The following is a 16,421-nucleotide window of genomic DNA, read 5'->3' on the forward strand; positions in this document are numbered from 1 at the left end:
AGATTCCCCCCCCCCCTTTCCCTCCATAATTAAGTACTCACACTGTATCTGCCACTGTGACATGACTTAAAAGCTTATGTCCAATGTCTATACTCTATGCAACTTTTTAGCCACCTATTGTCTATTGACTATGTAATAAACAAAAAAGTGCTTTAAAAAAAATAATGAAAAAATGTATATAATATTTGAGGATAAAAGTCGACAACTTACATTCGCAGCTATTGATGTATAATTAGATAATTAGATATAGTTAGTAATTAATAAAAAGAAAAAAAAAGTAGGTATTTCATTAATTACTATTATACTTAGGCATTTATTTCATTATTTGATATAAGTTTTGTAAGATTTAGATTTAAATGTATTCGGTTATCCTTATGATCTTTCAGACGCAATTATGTAGGTAGGTAGGAAGTGGTTATTAATTGTTGTAGTTCACTGTTAAAGTTTAAATCTTGTATGAGTGAGTTGAATTGGAAAACGTATTTATTATTTAGTTGACACGATTTTAAATTTAAATAATGCATCAAGATCTTACACAAACTGACAAAAATAAATATTGTATTGTTCTTAATAATTTAAAATATTTTATAGGTACAAAAATGGCCAAATATATTTAATTGACAAAAAATGAGGTAGTTTTAATTCGACATAGAGTAGGTATAATATTACAATTTTAGACACACAAAATTAATAGGTACCTATATGTCTGGTACTAATATGTCTGTTATTACAATTATGTAGTCAATTTGCGTACTTGAATGAACTTCTTTGTCAATTAACATTTTTAATTTGGCTTGAAATGCTCGATTTATTATTTATTTTATTTATAACGATAGTTATGACTTTACTATCAGATGTTATGTTAATTAAAATAAAATTTTCTCGTTATAATTGAAATTATTATTTATAATCATGAAAAGAACTTTGTTGAAAGTTTTGTCAATTCTGTTTATCTGTTTATAAAACGAATATTAGTTTATAGGTACTTTATTATTTTTAAAAAGAGTTATAGTATTTTGTTATTCGTTTTAAGTGATAATCTAAATTAATAAATTTCTTTTTTTTCCAGAAATATTAATTTTAATCATCATTAAATTATATTCTATCTAACTATTTATATTGTATTTTGATAAGTTTTATATTTTATTCTAATTTTTAAATAAAAAAAATCATTATACATTAAATATTAGAAGAACCGGTATAAAAGTTATTTGTCTCGTATTTCTCCCCTCGTTCCAATATAGTTTTTTAATGTTTTTTAAATTGAAACTTTGAAAACAATGATAAGTCATCTTACATAAAAACAATACTAAGCGAAATGTATATTTTTTACGGTACTTATATTTAATTTTTCAACTTCTTATTTCTAATTATAATAACATGATTAAATATTTATAAAAACTAAAAAGATAAAGTTAAAAAAAAAATTATAAATATTTTCAATTAAACATGTAATATGCTCGGTAATATGTTTATACATTTTGAATTTATACCTTCGCATTTGTTTTATAATAAAATACAATTTTATCAAACTGATATTTACAGATTATAGTATTTTAACATTGCATCTTAAATGCTGTTGAACCGTAAAATCGATCAATATTCACTATTATCCAATGGTTTATGTTTAATCTGTCGTTTAAGAGGACGTTACACGGACATTAATTTTGTCTCCGTCTTACAATAGTGCGTACATAGCAAATTGTACGCTCAGCAGAACACGTTTAGCTCCGTTAGTTTAAAAATTAGAGTGAATTGATTCCTTAATTTCTTATACAATTTAAAGGTAAGATTATTATCAAAGCAATCTCATCGGCTTTTTATTATATTTTAATTTTAAAGTCAGTTATAAGTATGTATTTTAAAATTGTAAATTGTTTGTAGGTACGTCTTAAATTACTCATAACTCTTTTTAAAATTAAAATATATTAAAAAGACTATATGATTGCCTAGATAATAATCTTACATTTACATTTTATTAGAGGTCAATTCACTCTAATTTTTAAATCAACGGAACTACATGTTCTGCTAAGCGTACATTTGCTGTGTTACGCACTTGTAAGAATGTCTGTGTAACGTCCTCTTAATCTTTTTCTTTTTTCATTTTTGTTATTGGTAAATATTAAACATATTAATCTTAATTCTCAAATATATTTGTCGTTTTTTAAGTCTATAATTAAATTAATATACAGCCATTTATGCAAACACTGCAAGGTGGTGTGCTATAGAATTAAGATTTATGAAGACCACGTCGTATAATTAACTCAAACTAAATTAAAACAACTGAATATTCAAACAAGATATTTATTTTATTTATTATAATATTATACATTATATAGGTAGTGCCTATATTTCAGAGTTTAATTTTTATAATGGAAGTTTATATTTTAAGTGGCAGTTTGCCACTCTGTACTTCAAATAAATTTAAAATGGTTGACGCCGTGTTGAAACATATATAAGCTTTATATAGTTTTATGTTTTTAGTAAATTGTAATGTTAGGTACATATAATATTATGGCTTATTCAAGACTGAGATATTTAATAAAATAAAACCATTCAATGCAGTTATGTCGTTTTAAATTTGATTAGATATAGGTGTCTAGCATAGTCCAACATTTTATATAGCAGTCGTAATAATTTGATTAAATAATTGTTCGAGCATAAAATACATTTGTTATACAATTGTAAAGATAAATTAGTTAAAACTGTTTGGTAACACAACAGTATTGTGTTTCACTGAGTTCTTTGATGTGTTAGGTACGATATATTGTTTATTTTATAACTCTGTTAAAAATTGTATGAACAGCGGGTTATGTACTTTCTTCGGGTTCACGCATTGATTTAGTTGTTTCTATCGTCGTTTCTCTTTAAAAACGGCTTAAAGTAATCAATTTTGCATCACCCTCGTCCATTGAAGTATTTTTATTGTGTAACCTTGCAGCCATGTTTGAATGAATCTTTCAACAATAATGAAAAATTGAAATGAACAACTAAAATACCAAATCGGTGTTGGAATATACATTTTTTTTTTTATTAAAACAGTATTTTTATAGGCATACCTACTTAATAGAGTATTGTAAATTTTATTTCGAGGATGCACGTGTTATATAATATTAGTGAAAAGTAATATAATACATGCGGACTTGAAATCGAAATGAAATTTATCGATTTTAATTTCAATTTTGCTTATCGATATTAGTTTTATTTGATTGCAACACTAATATTATATTATAATGATTTTATGATTACATATTATTACTATTAACCTAACAGAGATTTAATTGTTTTGCGACTCATAATTTATTAGATGTTATTATGTTAAAAAACATTTTCTTATTTTTTCGATTTAAAATATCGCTTTTACATCTTTACGATTTTAATTTTGATTTTTTCCTACGAGTCATATACGGGTCATAATATATATATACGAGAAGGATCGTCATTTGTGCGTTCTATACGCCTAAACGTTATTACTTGTGTCTGTGAAACGAGTCTAAGAAAATTAAATATTAGCTACCTATTATACTCGTACCGATAAACAATATTATAGATCCATTGGTTGTTGTTGAAGTTTAATTTCAAAATAATTTTTTTATTACATTTTAAGGCGACTTGTATTTTATACCTCTAACCATTAAAAAATAATTGTTTATATAAATTATTGATTTTCAATTTTTTAAATTTCAAAATAAATTGCGTACCTGTACTATTATTTTCAAAAAAGTTGGTATTGTTATTATCACTTTTGATTTTTTGCATTCTGTCAAAATAAATTCTGAAAACGTATTCAATTCGGAAATTATAATACAACTACTATGACAACAACAACAAGTACAACTATGACACCAACAATACCTACTAATAACAATAAGGTGAACAAATCATTCATTCAGACCACATATATGTATATTGTATATAGTACTGAAGATGCATGTATAAGTGCACAGCGAGAGGCCCAGCAATTTTCACAAGACCGTACGATTTAAAAGATTCAAAGAGCCATCAGACTCCCTGGCGGCTTGTTGTGTCGCATAAATTTCGAATAAATCTTTGTCCGCACTATATACTGTACACTAGCTGTTGTATCCCGCACGCACCACCCCAACCCCCAAACACACAAATGCTTCTCTCCGATGATCACAGCATCGCCCTGTCTTAAGTGAATGTCAGCCTACCCACTACCGTCCACCTCACAACCCCCCACCCGGTCCATCACAAGCCAATCGCAATTCATCTCTCCAAAGCAGCTCTCGATGATGAACTCCTTTCGACCTTTTTTTTTTTATTTATATATATCCACTGTATATTGTATATATACTATAGTTATATCCCAAAGTAAAGAAACTGTTTCGGGTGTTTTCTCTTTTTTTTTACTAGGTGAGTGTTTTTATTTATTTATTAGCTACCCTATATTGTTGTGCTAAATGCAAGTGAATTTTTTTGTATTTCGCTAAGCTCCGTTTAATTCGCGCAAATTTCATTAAAGGACAAAAAAAAAATTGTGATTATCGAATTAACCGCCTACAAGATTATTAATTAATTTATACATAATATGCTTTAACTTTACAACTTAACCATATTGTTACCTATGCATGAGTTTATATTTATTACTATATTTCAATATTTGTCGATTAAAATATAAATACCAATACAATTAATACAAATAGCAAATAGGTGTCTCCGTTTAATTATATATAGAAAAATAAAATATATTAAGTATTAAGTATTCTGAGGGCTGAGCGTATAATAAGCATGCGTTCTCGAGGGCACGATGAACGTTTATAATTGGTATCCTTTTTTTGAACTTTAAGTTAAACTAATTCAACCATCAAATCAAATGTTTTTTTTCCATTCTGTAAAAGCTCTGAAATCGATCGTCGTCTTCTAGATGTTTAAATGCCGAGAAAGCATCACGTCCATGACTGTTATTTCACCAAAGCGGATAAACCCAATAGTATTACGCATTCTTTTTTGATTTTTATTTAAAATATTTAATGAGTTTAAAGTATTCATAATATCATCCTTCTGTTTTGTATTAATATTGAAGTATAAAAATCTGTATAAAGTAAAAACTGTGTGATTTGAAAATATTTCAAATTTTATAAAATTAATGTATTACGTCGTAAAGTTTTAAGAAATGTATAGTTATTTTAGATCCCGGTGGGTGTGATGATGGTTTTACGTTTTACAATGGGTCTTATTTTTATTTGGATCTGACGTCACGATTTGGATATGGGTGTTATTTTATCTTTTGGCAAGGTGGAGACATTGAACAAAAAACCAATTGTCAATTCAAAAAAAAAAAAAAATACGGTTATTTATTATATACGTTTTCTTTTAATAATTGGCGATTTATATAATACAAAAAAAAATTTAATACCTGATTAGAACTACAATTTAACCGTTGTTTCACGACTTCACGACAAACTAGATAATACTATAGAATACTGTGTACCGCAGTATAATATCACTTCGACATTTAAAAAAATTACTTCAATCAACTGAATTAAGTAGTTATAGTAACTATATATTGGTACTAAACAGCTACAATATGTACTAATTAATGTAATTGTAAATATAATATAAGTATATAATATAATCTAGTATCTAACCTTAGAAATGGATGCTGATCCATCCGTCTACTTCGTACAAAATTGTTTTTTTTTCGTATACAATGATTAACCATTGAATTAAACTAACTTTAACACATCCATTATACTGCAGTGGCTTACTCAATGACGAGGTAGGTACCTTCGCGAAAGTCGAAACCCATTACAAAACAGAGCGAGTTCCCAGATATTTTTAAATTACAATTCATCTTATCTTTGCTTTTTATTCAGATACGTAGGTAGTTGTATTTAAATATTTAATGCATTTATATTAAATAGGGGTATATTAGAATAGAATAATAATAGTTTACTTTTAAGACTTTTTTAGTCAATAAACACCAAACAACAAAAAAATATAGATATATTATGTAGGTTCATCCTATATATATAAAATATCATACTAAAAGCAGTTTTTTTATCAATTTTAGTACTTATTTTGTTTGAGAATAGTTTAAATGTAATTGTATTTTATAAATTATAATTAACGATTTTATAGTGTCCAAGTAAAAATAATTTATGGAATCAATGACAGTTACGAAGTTTGCGTTGGGTATAAAATTGGTTGTTCAAAGTTGATTTCAAAGATCAAAAGTATATTTGGTTGGTATATTTTTACTATTTCCAGCGCTTAATTATGTTTTTGAAAATTATAATGTATTTTAGGATCTTATATAACATGTCCTTAGATATCATATTTATTGATTGGATATGTTTTTAATTGGGTGGAAATTTGCTAAATAATTAGGTACTTTTATAAAAAAAAAAACTCCTTTTTAAGTTAGCACACATAATTAGTGTAGATATTAGTGTTCATTGAACCAGATAAGTAACTAATTTATATTTTGTTAAGTTATGTTTTATCCAATGTTATAATTGTTCAGAGGTGTTATTTCTAATCGTTTATTTACCACTTCTAACTTCTAACTTCTAACTTAAAAATAACTATTTATCTCAATTGTATCCATTCTCCCAGATGTATTTTCATCAATTTATCAATGTTTTTTAAATTGTAGTTTAAATTTGTTGTTTTTTTTTTTTGCAGCAGCAAGTGATCATACATGCAATTCAATTTTAATTATTTACCTCAAGAACAAGATAGAATTCTTCAATGAAAATAAAATGGTAAGAAAAAACTAATTTTCAATAAGTAGGTATTTTGTACATAATAATTTTAAATACATGACAATATTATTAAAAAACCAAAGTAAATTAATTGATTTGAAGTATATAATATGAACGTTGTTATTAGGAATTTGTTTTTATAAAAAGTTCCTTACTTTGAAAAAGCTTTCTTTAAAGAGCTTTGACTTTAAAGTTTACACATTGAGAATAGAGGGCGTTATTACTTATTATCGGTACCGATAATCAGAACAGTCAAAAAGAAAACCCCTGGGTACCTTCTACAGCCGGTACAGGATACAGAGACCTATCTCCGTTCTGAATTGTGGTGTATTTTTTGGATAAATCTACATACAATAATTAGTTTTATCAATTATCAGTAAGAGTGATGCAAAGTGGATTATAAGTGGATTTATAAGTTGGTTTATTTACCATAACATGATTGCGCACTTATCACCTTTTGGCCCGTATGATTGAGCGCACTTGAAATGAAACAATGAATTAATAATCTTAGACTAGGTTAGGTAAGGAAATTCATAACACATCAATATATCATATACAACGATTTACAAAATATATAAATTATATTAATAATTAATATATTTGACAACGTTACGTGAACTGAGTACTCTTAATTGTTTAGTAGTCAGAATGGACCGTTCTCAACCGTATTCCTACTTCGGCTCACATAACGTTCTTTTATAGGATTATATAAAACTATTTAGTAGGTGTTCAACTCACATCAAATTCATATTCAATCATGCCACAGTTATAGATAGTACCTATCTATTAAACTTAACAATATCCAATTTAATATTTTAATTATTGTTCATTATTAATAATTCAATTAAATGATATTGATGTAGTACCTAGTAAATTATATTTCATTAAAGCAAAAATTTTAAAATTTGATCTATCAAATAACTTTGTAGAATAATGTCGAGTAACATTATTAAGTATGCTATGATATTCGCAAATTCATTTTAAGCTTTTGACACTTTTATAAAAATAAAGAAGACATTATTAAATAATGAGAGAAAAAAAAACAATTTTTATGAAAACCTTTTGTTAAAAAATTATGTGTTTATACTTTAATGTGACCTACAATTTACAATCTTCCAGAAGTACTTATAATAACAACTTCATTCAAAACAAAGAAAATATATAATTGATTGAACAAAAATAAGTAGGTAGGTATTTATCATTGAAATCAGTAAGTACTATAAGACATAAAACATCCATTAAATAAATTTACTACGTATTAAACATATTTAACATAAACTAAAAGTTTCATAGGTACTTGTATAAATCTTGTAAAATATCGTGTAATTTTTAAAACTAGTAATAACTCTACAGCTGGTATTAATATGTCGATTTATAGCATAATTAATACTAACTAGGTAAAACAATACAACTATAGTGCATTTGTGCATATAATTATTATAAATTAACATTTGATAAACATTTTTATTTTTTTAAACCATATTGTAATAAATTAGGATACAATACCTACAAAAATTTGATGGTTGAAAAAAAAATTTCCAAAATAGGAGATATTATTATAATACGTGCAATTATTATTAACATTTTATTTCTCGTTAAAATATGTGTGTGTTACACATTTAATTTATAATTACAATAAGTAGTATAATAATACATTGTAGTATGCAGTAAGCACCTACGTACTACAATGTAGTTCTATTACATAATATATTAATAATCATATGTTTGTACCTAGGTACTAAAGTTATTTTCTAAACATTGAAGTCAGTTTAACTTAATTTGTATCTAGATTCTAGGTATGTATTTTGATATACGTTACATTGAATATTTTTAATATTATGAATTCTGATGTTGTAAGTCCATATTTAACTGTCATTCTATTTTATTTAGTTTAATAAGTCGATGGATTGAGTTTGGATTAAAACTGAAACTATTTTGAAACAAGTGTGGATTACCTAAAAAAATATTTTATAATTCTAAAAACCATTACGTAAGATATCATAAATAAATACTAATAAAAATATATGTTTTATCATATTAATAATTATAATATATACGTATTACGTATTATAGTAGAATAACTAGAATATAATATATTGTTTTATTCATATACGTTTGCAAAAAATGGCCGATTGATAGTTATGTCTGGCGATGCTTTTAACTTTAATCGATTAGCATTGTTCATTTTCATTGACATTAACAAGAGTTGTTTAAACTTTATGTCCATCCCAGTCCAATTACAGCTGTATAATCCAAAGTTCACATCTTCTTTCTACCAGAAACAAATACCGTAATAATAACAGACCATTTACAATGTCGTTTTATTTAAACACTCGCTTACTTTGTTGTCGATAAGTTCGAATAAATAACAAAAGATAAACACTTCCATTGTGACATTTGATACCGTCATTACTATTTTCATTATTTCAGCAATAATGAACGATTCTTTTGAATTAAATATCTGTAGTATATACATATATTCCTAGATAATGCTCAGACAATATTTTCTAATTTTCACAAATTGCTAATATTCCATGTAAAATTTTTATATTAAATACATCTATCTATATTAATTGTTTATATTACCGTTACGATGACATATGCATACATAATTAATGAGCACGAATAAGCAAAAACATGAATGAGAGTAATAGGTCGCACGACAGCATAAAATGATTTCATTTTTCTAAAAAGTAACAGTACCAAAGTATTTACCAACACAAATAAGTCTTAACTACAGTTACACGTAAACAATTGTTTATAACCATTTTAATTTTAAAATAAGTACCTATTGGTACCTTTTAACCTATAGGTACATTATTTATTATGAATAACAGAATAAAGCACTATCTGCCATACCTATATAATGTATGTATGCATACACATTATATTATAATGCAATATATTATACATGTGTTTAGATAGGAGGTTAAGTACATTTTTTATTTGCATAATATCCTATATTAAAGTTAAAAACAAATTAAAATATACCTATACTGAAAAAGGGTACTTACAAATAAACATTTTGATGGTCGATTATAATTGATTTGAAATCTTTATAAATGTCTAAAATGAAAAAAATCACAACCAATAATAATATTAATTTTATATATAATAATTGCCTCACCTTTCGGGGATCCCTGTTCATTGTATCCAAATGTTGTGAATGCTTTGGTGACCGATTGATATTGTGCCGAAATAATCCAACAAAATGACATAAGATAAGCGTCTATTAAAACCGAGCCATAAACGATACAAAAACCTACAGCCACTTCCATCAAATAAAACACAAAGTAGTAATTGTTATAGGTCTTCACGGTCACTGGAAACTTAATATTGATAATATTTTTATGTCGATGAACAGTGTTGGGTTTAGTGTATTCTTCATTAGCTATAAAAGGACCCATTACCCATAATATTAGTCCTATTAGAAAAGAACGAGCTATCCATTTCGTGATCGTAGTTGATTTTTTACAACGTTTCACAAAGTTTTCTGTGATCAATTGACTATGTCGAGAACATCTCAAAAAGTCTGTACGCGTGAGGTCGAAGAGATCCCAAATTATTTTAGAATTTGAAATGAGTGTATACATTTTCAACGACGATAGTGAACAATTTGTTAGGATAATAATTAATTCGAAGGAATTCGATTTACTAGGGTCGGTATCGGTATCTTCCATCTTAATAAAAAAACCCATCACCCCAAAAATCGTAATAAATTGAACAATCAAGAGGAATATTTTCAGAATTGTTTTGTAAAGATGGTATCCGTAAATGTGCGGTCCCTTCGGGTCTAACAGTTGATAATAGCCTAGTTGCTTGTACGTCGATAAGTTAAGAGCCACTGGTCCACCGTTGAACAACTTCTCCGAATTCATACTGACTATAGTTGATGAAGTCGCAACTAAACATACCAATACCAGAAATAAGTTAATGAGACAAATATATTGTTAGCTACTTTAATCATATTTTTCTAAAATCAAATATTATACTTATTAGTTATTATATTAGGTACTTACTATTTGTTATTATATTATAACAAAATTCTTTAGATTTTTGTTTTAGATCTTCTTCATAGAATTCCTATGTAAATAAAATGTAAAATAATTATTACTACTATATATCAATATGTTAATATAAATACAATTTATATCTATTACTAATAACATTTTATACTTGCCTCAAATTTAAGTATAAATATCAAAATGTCTAATAGTATGTATATAGGGATAAGCTAATGAACACAGATAACGCGGTTATTTATGGTTATTTATTCATGTACGATACTGCAGTACAAAAGAAGTTAGTTAAGTCTTCAATACATAAATACAATAAATAATAATGAAATATGAAGAGTTTTACATACACTTAAAAAAATTAATCATATGGTTTTTACACATTTTCCCTGAGCTTTAAATTTTTCTCTACTAAAAGGAGTATATAAAATCCAAAATTTTGATCTTGTGTGTGAACACATTTTACAATTATCACACTTTTATCGAATACCTAGCTATTTAAGAATTTTGAAATTCCTAATGGCCCTTAGGCAGTTCCTGGTATAACTTTTTTTAGTCACATTTTTTGACCAATAACAAACATAAATAATTCAATTTAACTTACGGAAAAAATTCTAAGAACGAAAAAAAGGTTCTATAAAAACTGTAGAACCAACATTATTTATATTAAGTCTAAAACAATCAACATACGGTCATGTATTTTTAATCATAAATAATTGTTATATTTTAATAAGAAAACTAATTTAATACTTTTCGTGTTCCTATATTATAAGTTAATTTTGGTAGGTACCTCGTACCTATAACCTGTTGTATCTATAAATAATATAAATATTTACTCACTTTTCTGACACACAACTATTATCAACCGACGGATGTCTGCTTATGAGCTCCATAATACATAGAAAATTACGAATGAACTACAAAAACGAAACAAATATACGGTATAATTAAGAGTTGTGTCCTTTTTACAATTTTAAAGCAGGTAGGTACGTTATTAAACAAAAGTATAGGTATGGGTAAATAATACACCTAAAATAGAAGGCTACTGCCAAAAACCTATGCTTAATAACCTTTAGCTAACCCAATTAATCCAAACCTACGAGTCAATAAATAAATCGCAATCATTTTCAAACAAAATTAACAGTAATTAAAATCCTAACTGTAAATTATTTCACTATAATATTCTTTAATTCTTAAAGGAAAATAACTTTTAATTTGTCTTAAATAATATACCTTATAATGTTTATACCTACTATTTATTATACTATAATATATTATTCAAATTTTTCCATGTACCTACTTGCTATACCTACCTGATTGAATGTCATCGTTACCTTTCATAGTAGATCAATATAAAATTATTAAACTTTATGAAAGCTATTTCTATTAATATTGTTGACATGCACCTTTTTACTATCATTCATATATAATTTAATTTAAGAATGGGTTTAATGACCGGATAATTATTGCAGCAGGTTAATGTGTTGAATCTATACAACCGAACAATATATCCGACCAATTCTAGAGTTTAAATTATTAAATCAAAGTTTAGTAAATTAAATTATATGACATTTAAATTATTCAGTTTTCACAATTAATATTATATATTTATTGTTCAGTAATCTACTACTATTAGGTATTATAGTTTATTAGGTACCTATCGTTCAAAACAACTTTGTTTCATAACATAAGACAAGCTGAATGTGCCGTAAATATAATTTGGATTGTTTAAATGTAATAAACTTGTATTTGTTTGACTGTAATTCAAAGTTAAAGTGGGCAATACAGAAATAAAAACATAGTCGCAGAATTTTATTTAAAAAACATATTTTATCATTATCGAATACAAATAATTAAGAGGACGTTACACAGATATTTGTTGTCTCCGTCTTACAAGTGCGAACTTAGCAAATTTAAGCTCAGCAGATCACGTTTAACTCTGTTAGTTTAAAAATTAGAGTCAATCGACCTATTATGAAATTTAATGGTTACAACATTATCTGTGTTTGTAAGTATGTTTATCACGATTATTAATTTTTTTAGCAAGTTATGCGTATATAATAATATAGCGTAAATTAAAAATGCTCGTAACTAACTTAAAAACTGAGTCATCGTAAAAACCCACATAGTGACACATACAAACATAGATAATGTTGTTACCATCAAGTTTCAGGTCGATTCGCTCTAATTTTTAAACTAATGGAGTTCAACGTGATCTGCTAAGCGTAAACTTTCTATGTTACGCACTTGTAAGACGGAGACAACAAATATCCGTGTAGCGTCCTCTTAACTGCGTCCGTAACTTAATATGAAGATAGGTACTCACGGAACTTTAGTTGTTGAAATGTTAATATATGTCTACCTTATCCAATAATGAAATATATTTTTCACGTTTACAAAATAGCAGTTTAATGCTGTAGGAGAAAGTACAAATTTTACAGAAACATTGGGCACCAGCCACCTGTTGTAGCAGGTACGCTTATACAGAGTGTAACAGAAAGACCTGACAAATTAATTTTTTTTTCAGTATTAAAATATTTAGTAGATGTAGAACAAAAGATACATAATTTGTCAGGTCTTTCTGTTACATTCTACATGGGTATATATATAATATATGCGTAACCTATAAGTAATGCATATAAACTAAAAGTCGACCAAAAGTTATCGTGATGGTTATCTAATAATATTTTTTACTGCCGTGATATTATACAGCCTTGGAGCATGCCACGATATATCTTGCACGTCATACTGTTATGTCAATTCGATTGGCTCTTTATTGAAATAGAGGGATGTTTTGATAAAACAGACATTTTTCTATGGATTTTTTTTTTCATCTGTGCGTTTAACCGCAGCTGTTGAAAACAAGGATGTGATGTTGGTCGGACGCGTGTGTACAGAGTATGACCGAGTTCTACTCTTGGGAATTGATGTCAGGACGAACGATTGCAACGTACCACTGCAATGTGTGGCCTGCCCTGATTCGATTTCTGCTTCACCACTATAGAGAGTTGTAGTGCTAAATCGATTATTTATATTTAAAATTAAATTCGTTATGATTATTATTCAGGTAGATATTCAATTCGAGCACCATGTAGATATAATAATATCTACCCTAAATTTGTGGAGTGAATAGTAGAAAAGAATAGTAGCGAAATAATTTACATTGACATTAAATAAAACTGAGTATTAGGTACTGAAACCTTAACACTTTTACAAATTTCGATTATTTAAAATACGAAATCAAAGTTTTCATAAGTAAATTAAATAATTACGTAATTAAATATTACTATAATATACATAGGTACCAATCAGCATTTTTATATTTGCTATAGAATGTAAATTGTAAGTGGATCGACGAATAGTGTATTGGTTTTACAATGATTTGTGATGGTGATTTCTCGTAGTAAATTGGATTTAATTGGTATTTTTTGTATATATTATTTACTTTTTTTGTAGTAGGTCAAAAGTAAACACATTCATCGTTCCACTCAGAATCTAAAAATGCACTGTACTTTTAAAAGTAATCGGGGATATACTAAATGGTCTGTCCCCACTCCCCACTAAGAATCATTTTTCCTGTGCAATGATTTATCAGTAAATTAAAATTTAATACATCCATCACAGTGATATAATATGCAATGACTAAGTTACACTCGAAACTTTCTGTTTATACAGCAGAGCTGCTTCCCCTGGGTTTTTAGATTGAAATCAAACCATCAGTGGCGGCCATTTATTTATGAAGATATACACTTTTTTTAAAATAATGTGTTTTGAATGTTTTTTCTATAATTTTGCATAATGCAACAATCTAAAAATACCTACATTCTTAACACATTTTTTAATATTTTTAAAACATTGTTTCCATTGGATAAACTTCAATTTAATGTTTTTTCGATGAATCGTGATTAATTTTATAGGTAATAACTTTATTTATTTATTAGGTATATTTAGCTACTAATTATATTTTAGTAAATATTTTAGCATAAAAAGTAAATTAAATGAAAATAAAATAACGTCTTAGCAATTGATAATACATACCTAATTCATAGATTAAATTCAAGAAAAATTGTAGAATTTTATATTTAAATTACCAATATTAACTATAATTTAATTTAAATAATTTCTATTTAAGTATTTAAATATAAATTGTATGGTAAAATATATTTTTTTTGTAAAAATTTAGAACGATACTATTATTATTTTATGATCGTTAAAATATTTAATTTTAAAATCACATAAATTATAACATTTTACAAAGATTATCTTACGTAATTTAATTTAAAAACGTTTTAATAAGTTTAAATATAAAATCCTGTAGGGGTTACTTATTAGTACAAACATTAAACGATATCTTTTTTTAAAGTTTATAAAATTTAAACAAAATGGGTATAGAAAAAAAACATTTTCATTTTATTTTACTATTTGCAATGTAATTCAATCTAATTGTAATTTGTATTTAAATTTTGTTAACATTGTTGTAGAAACGTTGTTGTGATTAACAAATATGGGTGACTTTTTTTCTTCATTATTATATTGAAATATATTTACAATCTATAACATTTTTTATGTACAATAAATAGCTTTGATAATTGACGGTAAAAATAGGTTGACATGAATCTTAAGATTAGGGGGGGATACCCAGTGGTAACTCCCTATAAAGTGACAGTAATAACAATGAACATTTTTAAAATTTGAAAGGTGTTACCTGGTAGCAACATCCAGCACTTATTTTGCTCGCCTACTAAAGAAGCAGATCTCTACACCGTTGTCTTTTAAGTCTGCGGTGCGGGTTATCGGGGAGTGTGTTAGTTGATAATTTAGAGATTAGTGGATTTGTGTGTTGTCGAAGTTTATTATGAAATCTGGTGTAATATAATTTGGAGATTTGGTTAAGATTTTGGACTTTAAGATCTTTGTGGGGATTGTTTTTGGTTTGGTACCAGCATAGGCGTAACTAGGGGGAAACTTGGGGGGCTAAGCCCTCCAAAATAAATTTTAGCCCCCCTGTCATAATTCCTAGTCCCGCTAACGGTAGCTACATTTTTAAACTTTAATTTTAAATATTGTTTTATTTTTTTTATTAATATCTTGGAAAAATATTTATTTTTTTTGGTTATCAAATTATATTATTGTATGTAATAACCCTGTGTAAATACTATTTAGAAGTTATCAATAAACTAAACACAAAAATAGTCGTAAAAGACAAACGATTATTAATAAATAGTGATAACGATTAACTGGATGACAATCGCTGTTCCTGCCGGCCGCATATAGGGGCTTTTTGCTAAAAATAGAATCAGATTTTATATTATCTTCGTCTTACTCTAAGTAAAACGATTGTGTGTTTGCGTCTGATACTTAGGCCCGATGATAACTATGGTACTTGAGTCAACGTCGTTATTATTTTTCTTGTCAAAAAGGTGTGGTGACGGCTTTTCACCGAAATCCGCGTTTAGTTTAAATTTGCCAATACTGAACGGAGGCTTGTAATAGTTGTCTATAAAATGTCTTTAACTTTCACTTATATTTAAGAAAAATAAACTTGTATCTAAAATAATACTTAATAATATGTTAATATTTTAATTTTCATCTATAAATACCACTTTTTTTTATTATTTTTTTATACATGTCATACACAGTGTGTCAGTGTATAATAATAAACTAATATTATAAT

The 16,421-nt window shown here is 26.7% G+C and overlaps 2 protein-coding genes across 8 annotated transcripts in view; one reads left to right on the plus strand and one right to left on the minus strand.

The window, feature by feature from the left end:
* LOC132951777 (uncharacterized) overlaps window positions 1–16,421 on the plus strand; it is a 260,467-nt gene that overhangs the window by 27,091 nt on the left and 216,955 nt on the right. For 6 of the 7 annotated variants that reach the window (XM_061023732.1, XM_061023735.1, XM_061023730.1 and 3 more), the window contains exon 2: window positions 6,655–6,731. In XM_061023732.1, coding sequence (XP_060879715.1) covers window positions 6,729–6,731 — 3 coding nt within the window. In that variant the 5' untranslated portion in view covers window positions 6,655–6,728. Of the gene's footprint in view, window positions 1–6,651; window positions 6,732–16,421 lie in introns of all 7 variants that reach the window. The other variant, XM_061023728.1, reaches the window with a different exon arrangement.
* LOC132953015 (uncharacterized) lies at window positions 8,601–11,665 on the minus strand. The gene is made up of 8 exons (XM_061025556.1): window positions 11,588–11,665; window positions 10,751–10,814; window positions 9,859–10,635; window positions 9,746–9,797; window positions 9,318–9,417; window positions 9,073–9,192; window positions 8,845–9,003; window positions 8,601–8,686 (listed from the first exon to the last, which is right to left on the minus strand). Exons 3-8 carry the CDS (start codon window positions 10,607–10,609, stop codon window positions 8,618–8,620), a joined length of 1,251 nt encoding a protein of 416 aa, XP_060881539.1. The 5' UTR covers window positions 10,610–10,635; window positions 10,751–10,814; window positions 11,588–11,665; the 3' UTR covers window positions 8,601–8,617.

This window comes from Metopolophium dirhodum, chromosome 9 (genome assembly GCF_019925205.1).
Source record: "Metopolophium dirhodum isolate CAU chromosome 9, ASM1992520v1, whole genome shotgun sequence".
In the NCBI taxonomy this organism is placed as follows: Eukaryota; Metazoa; Arthropoda; class Insecta; order Hemiptera; family Aphididae; genus Metopolophium; species Metopolophium dirhodum.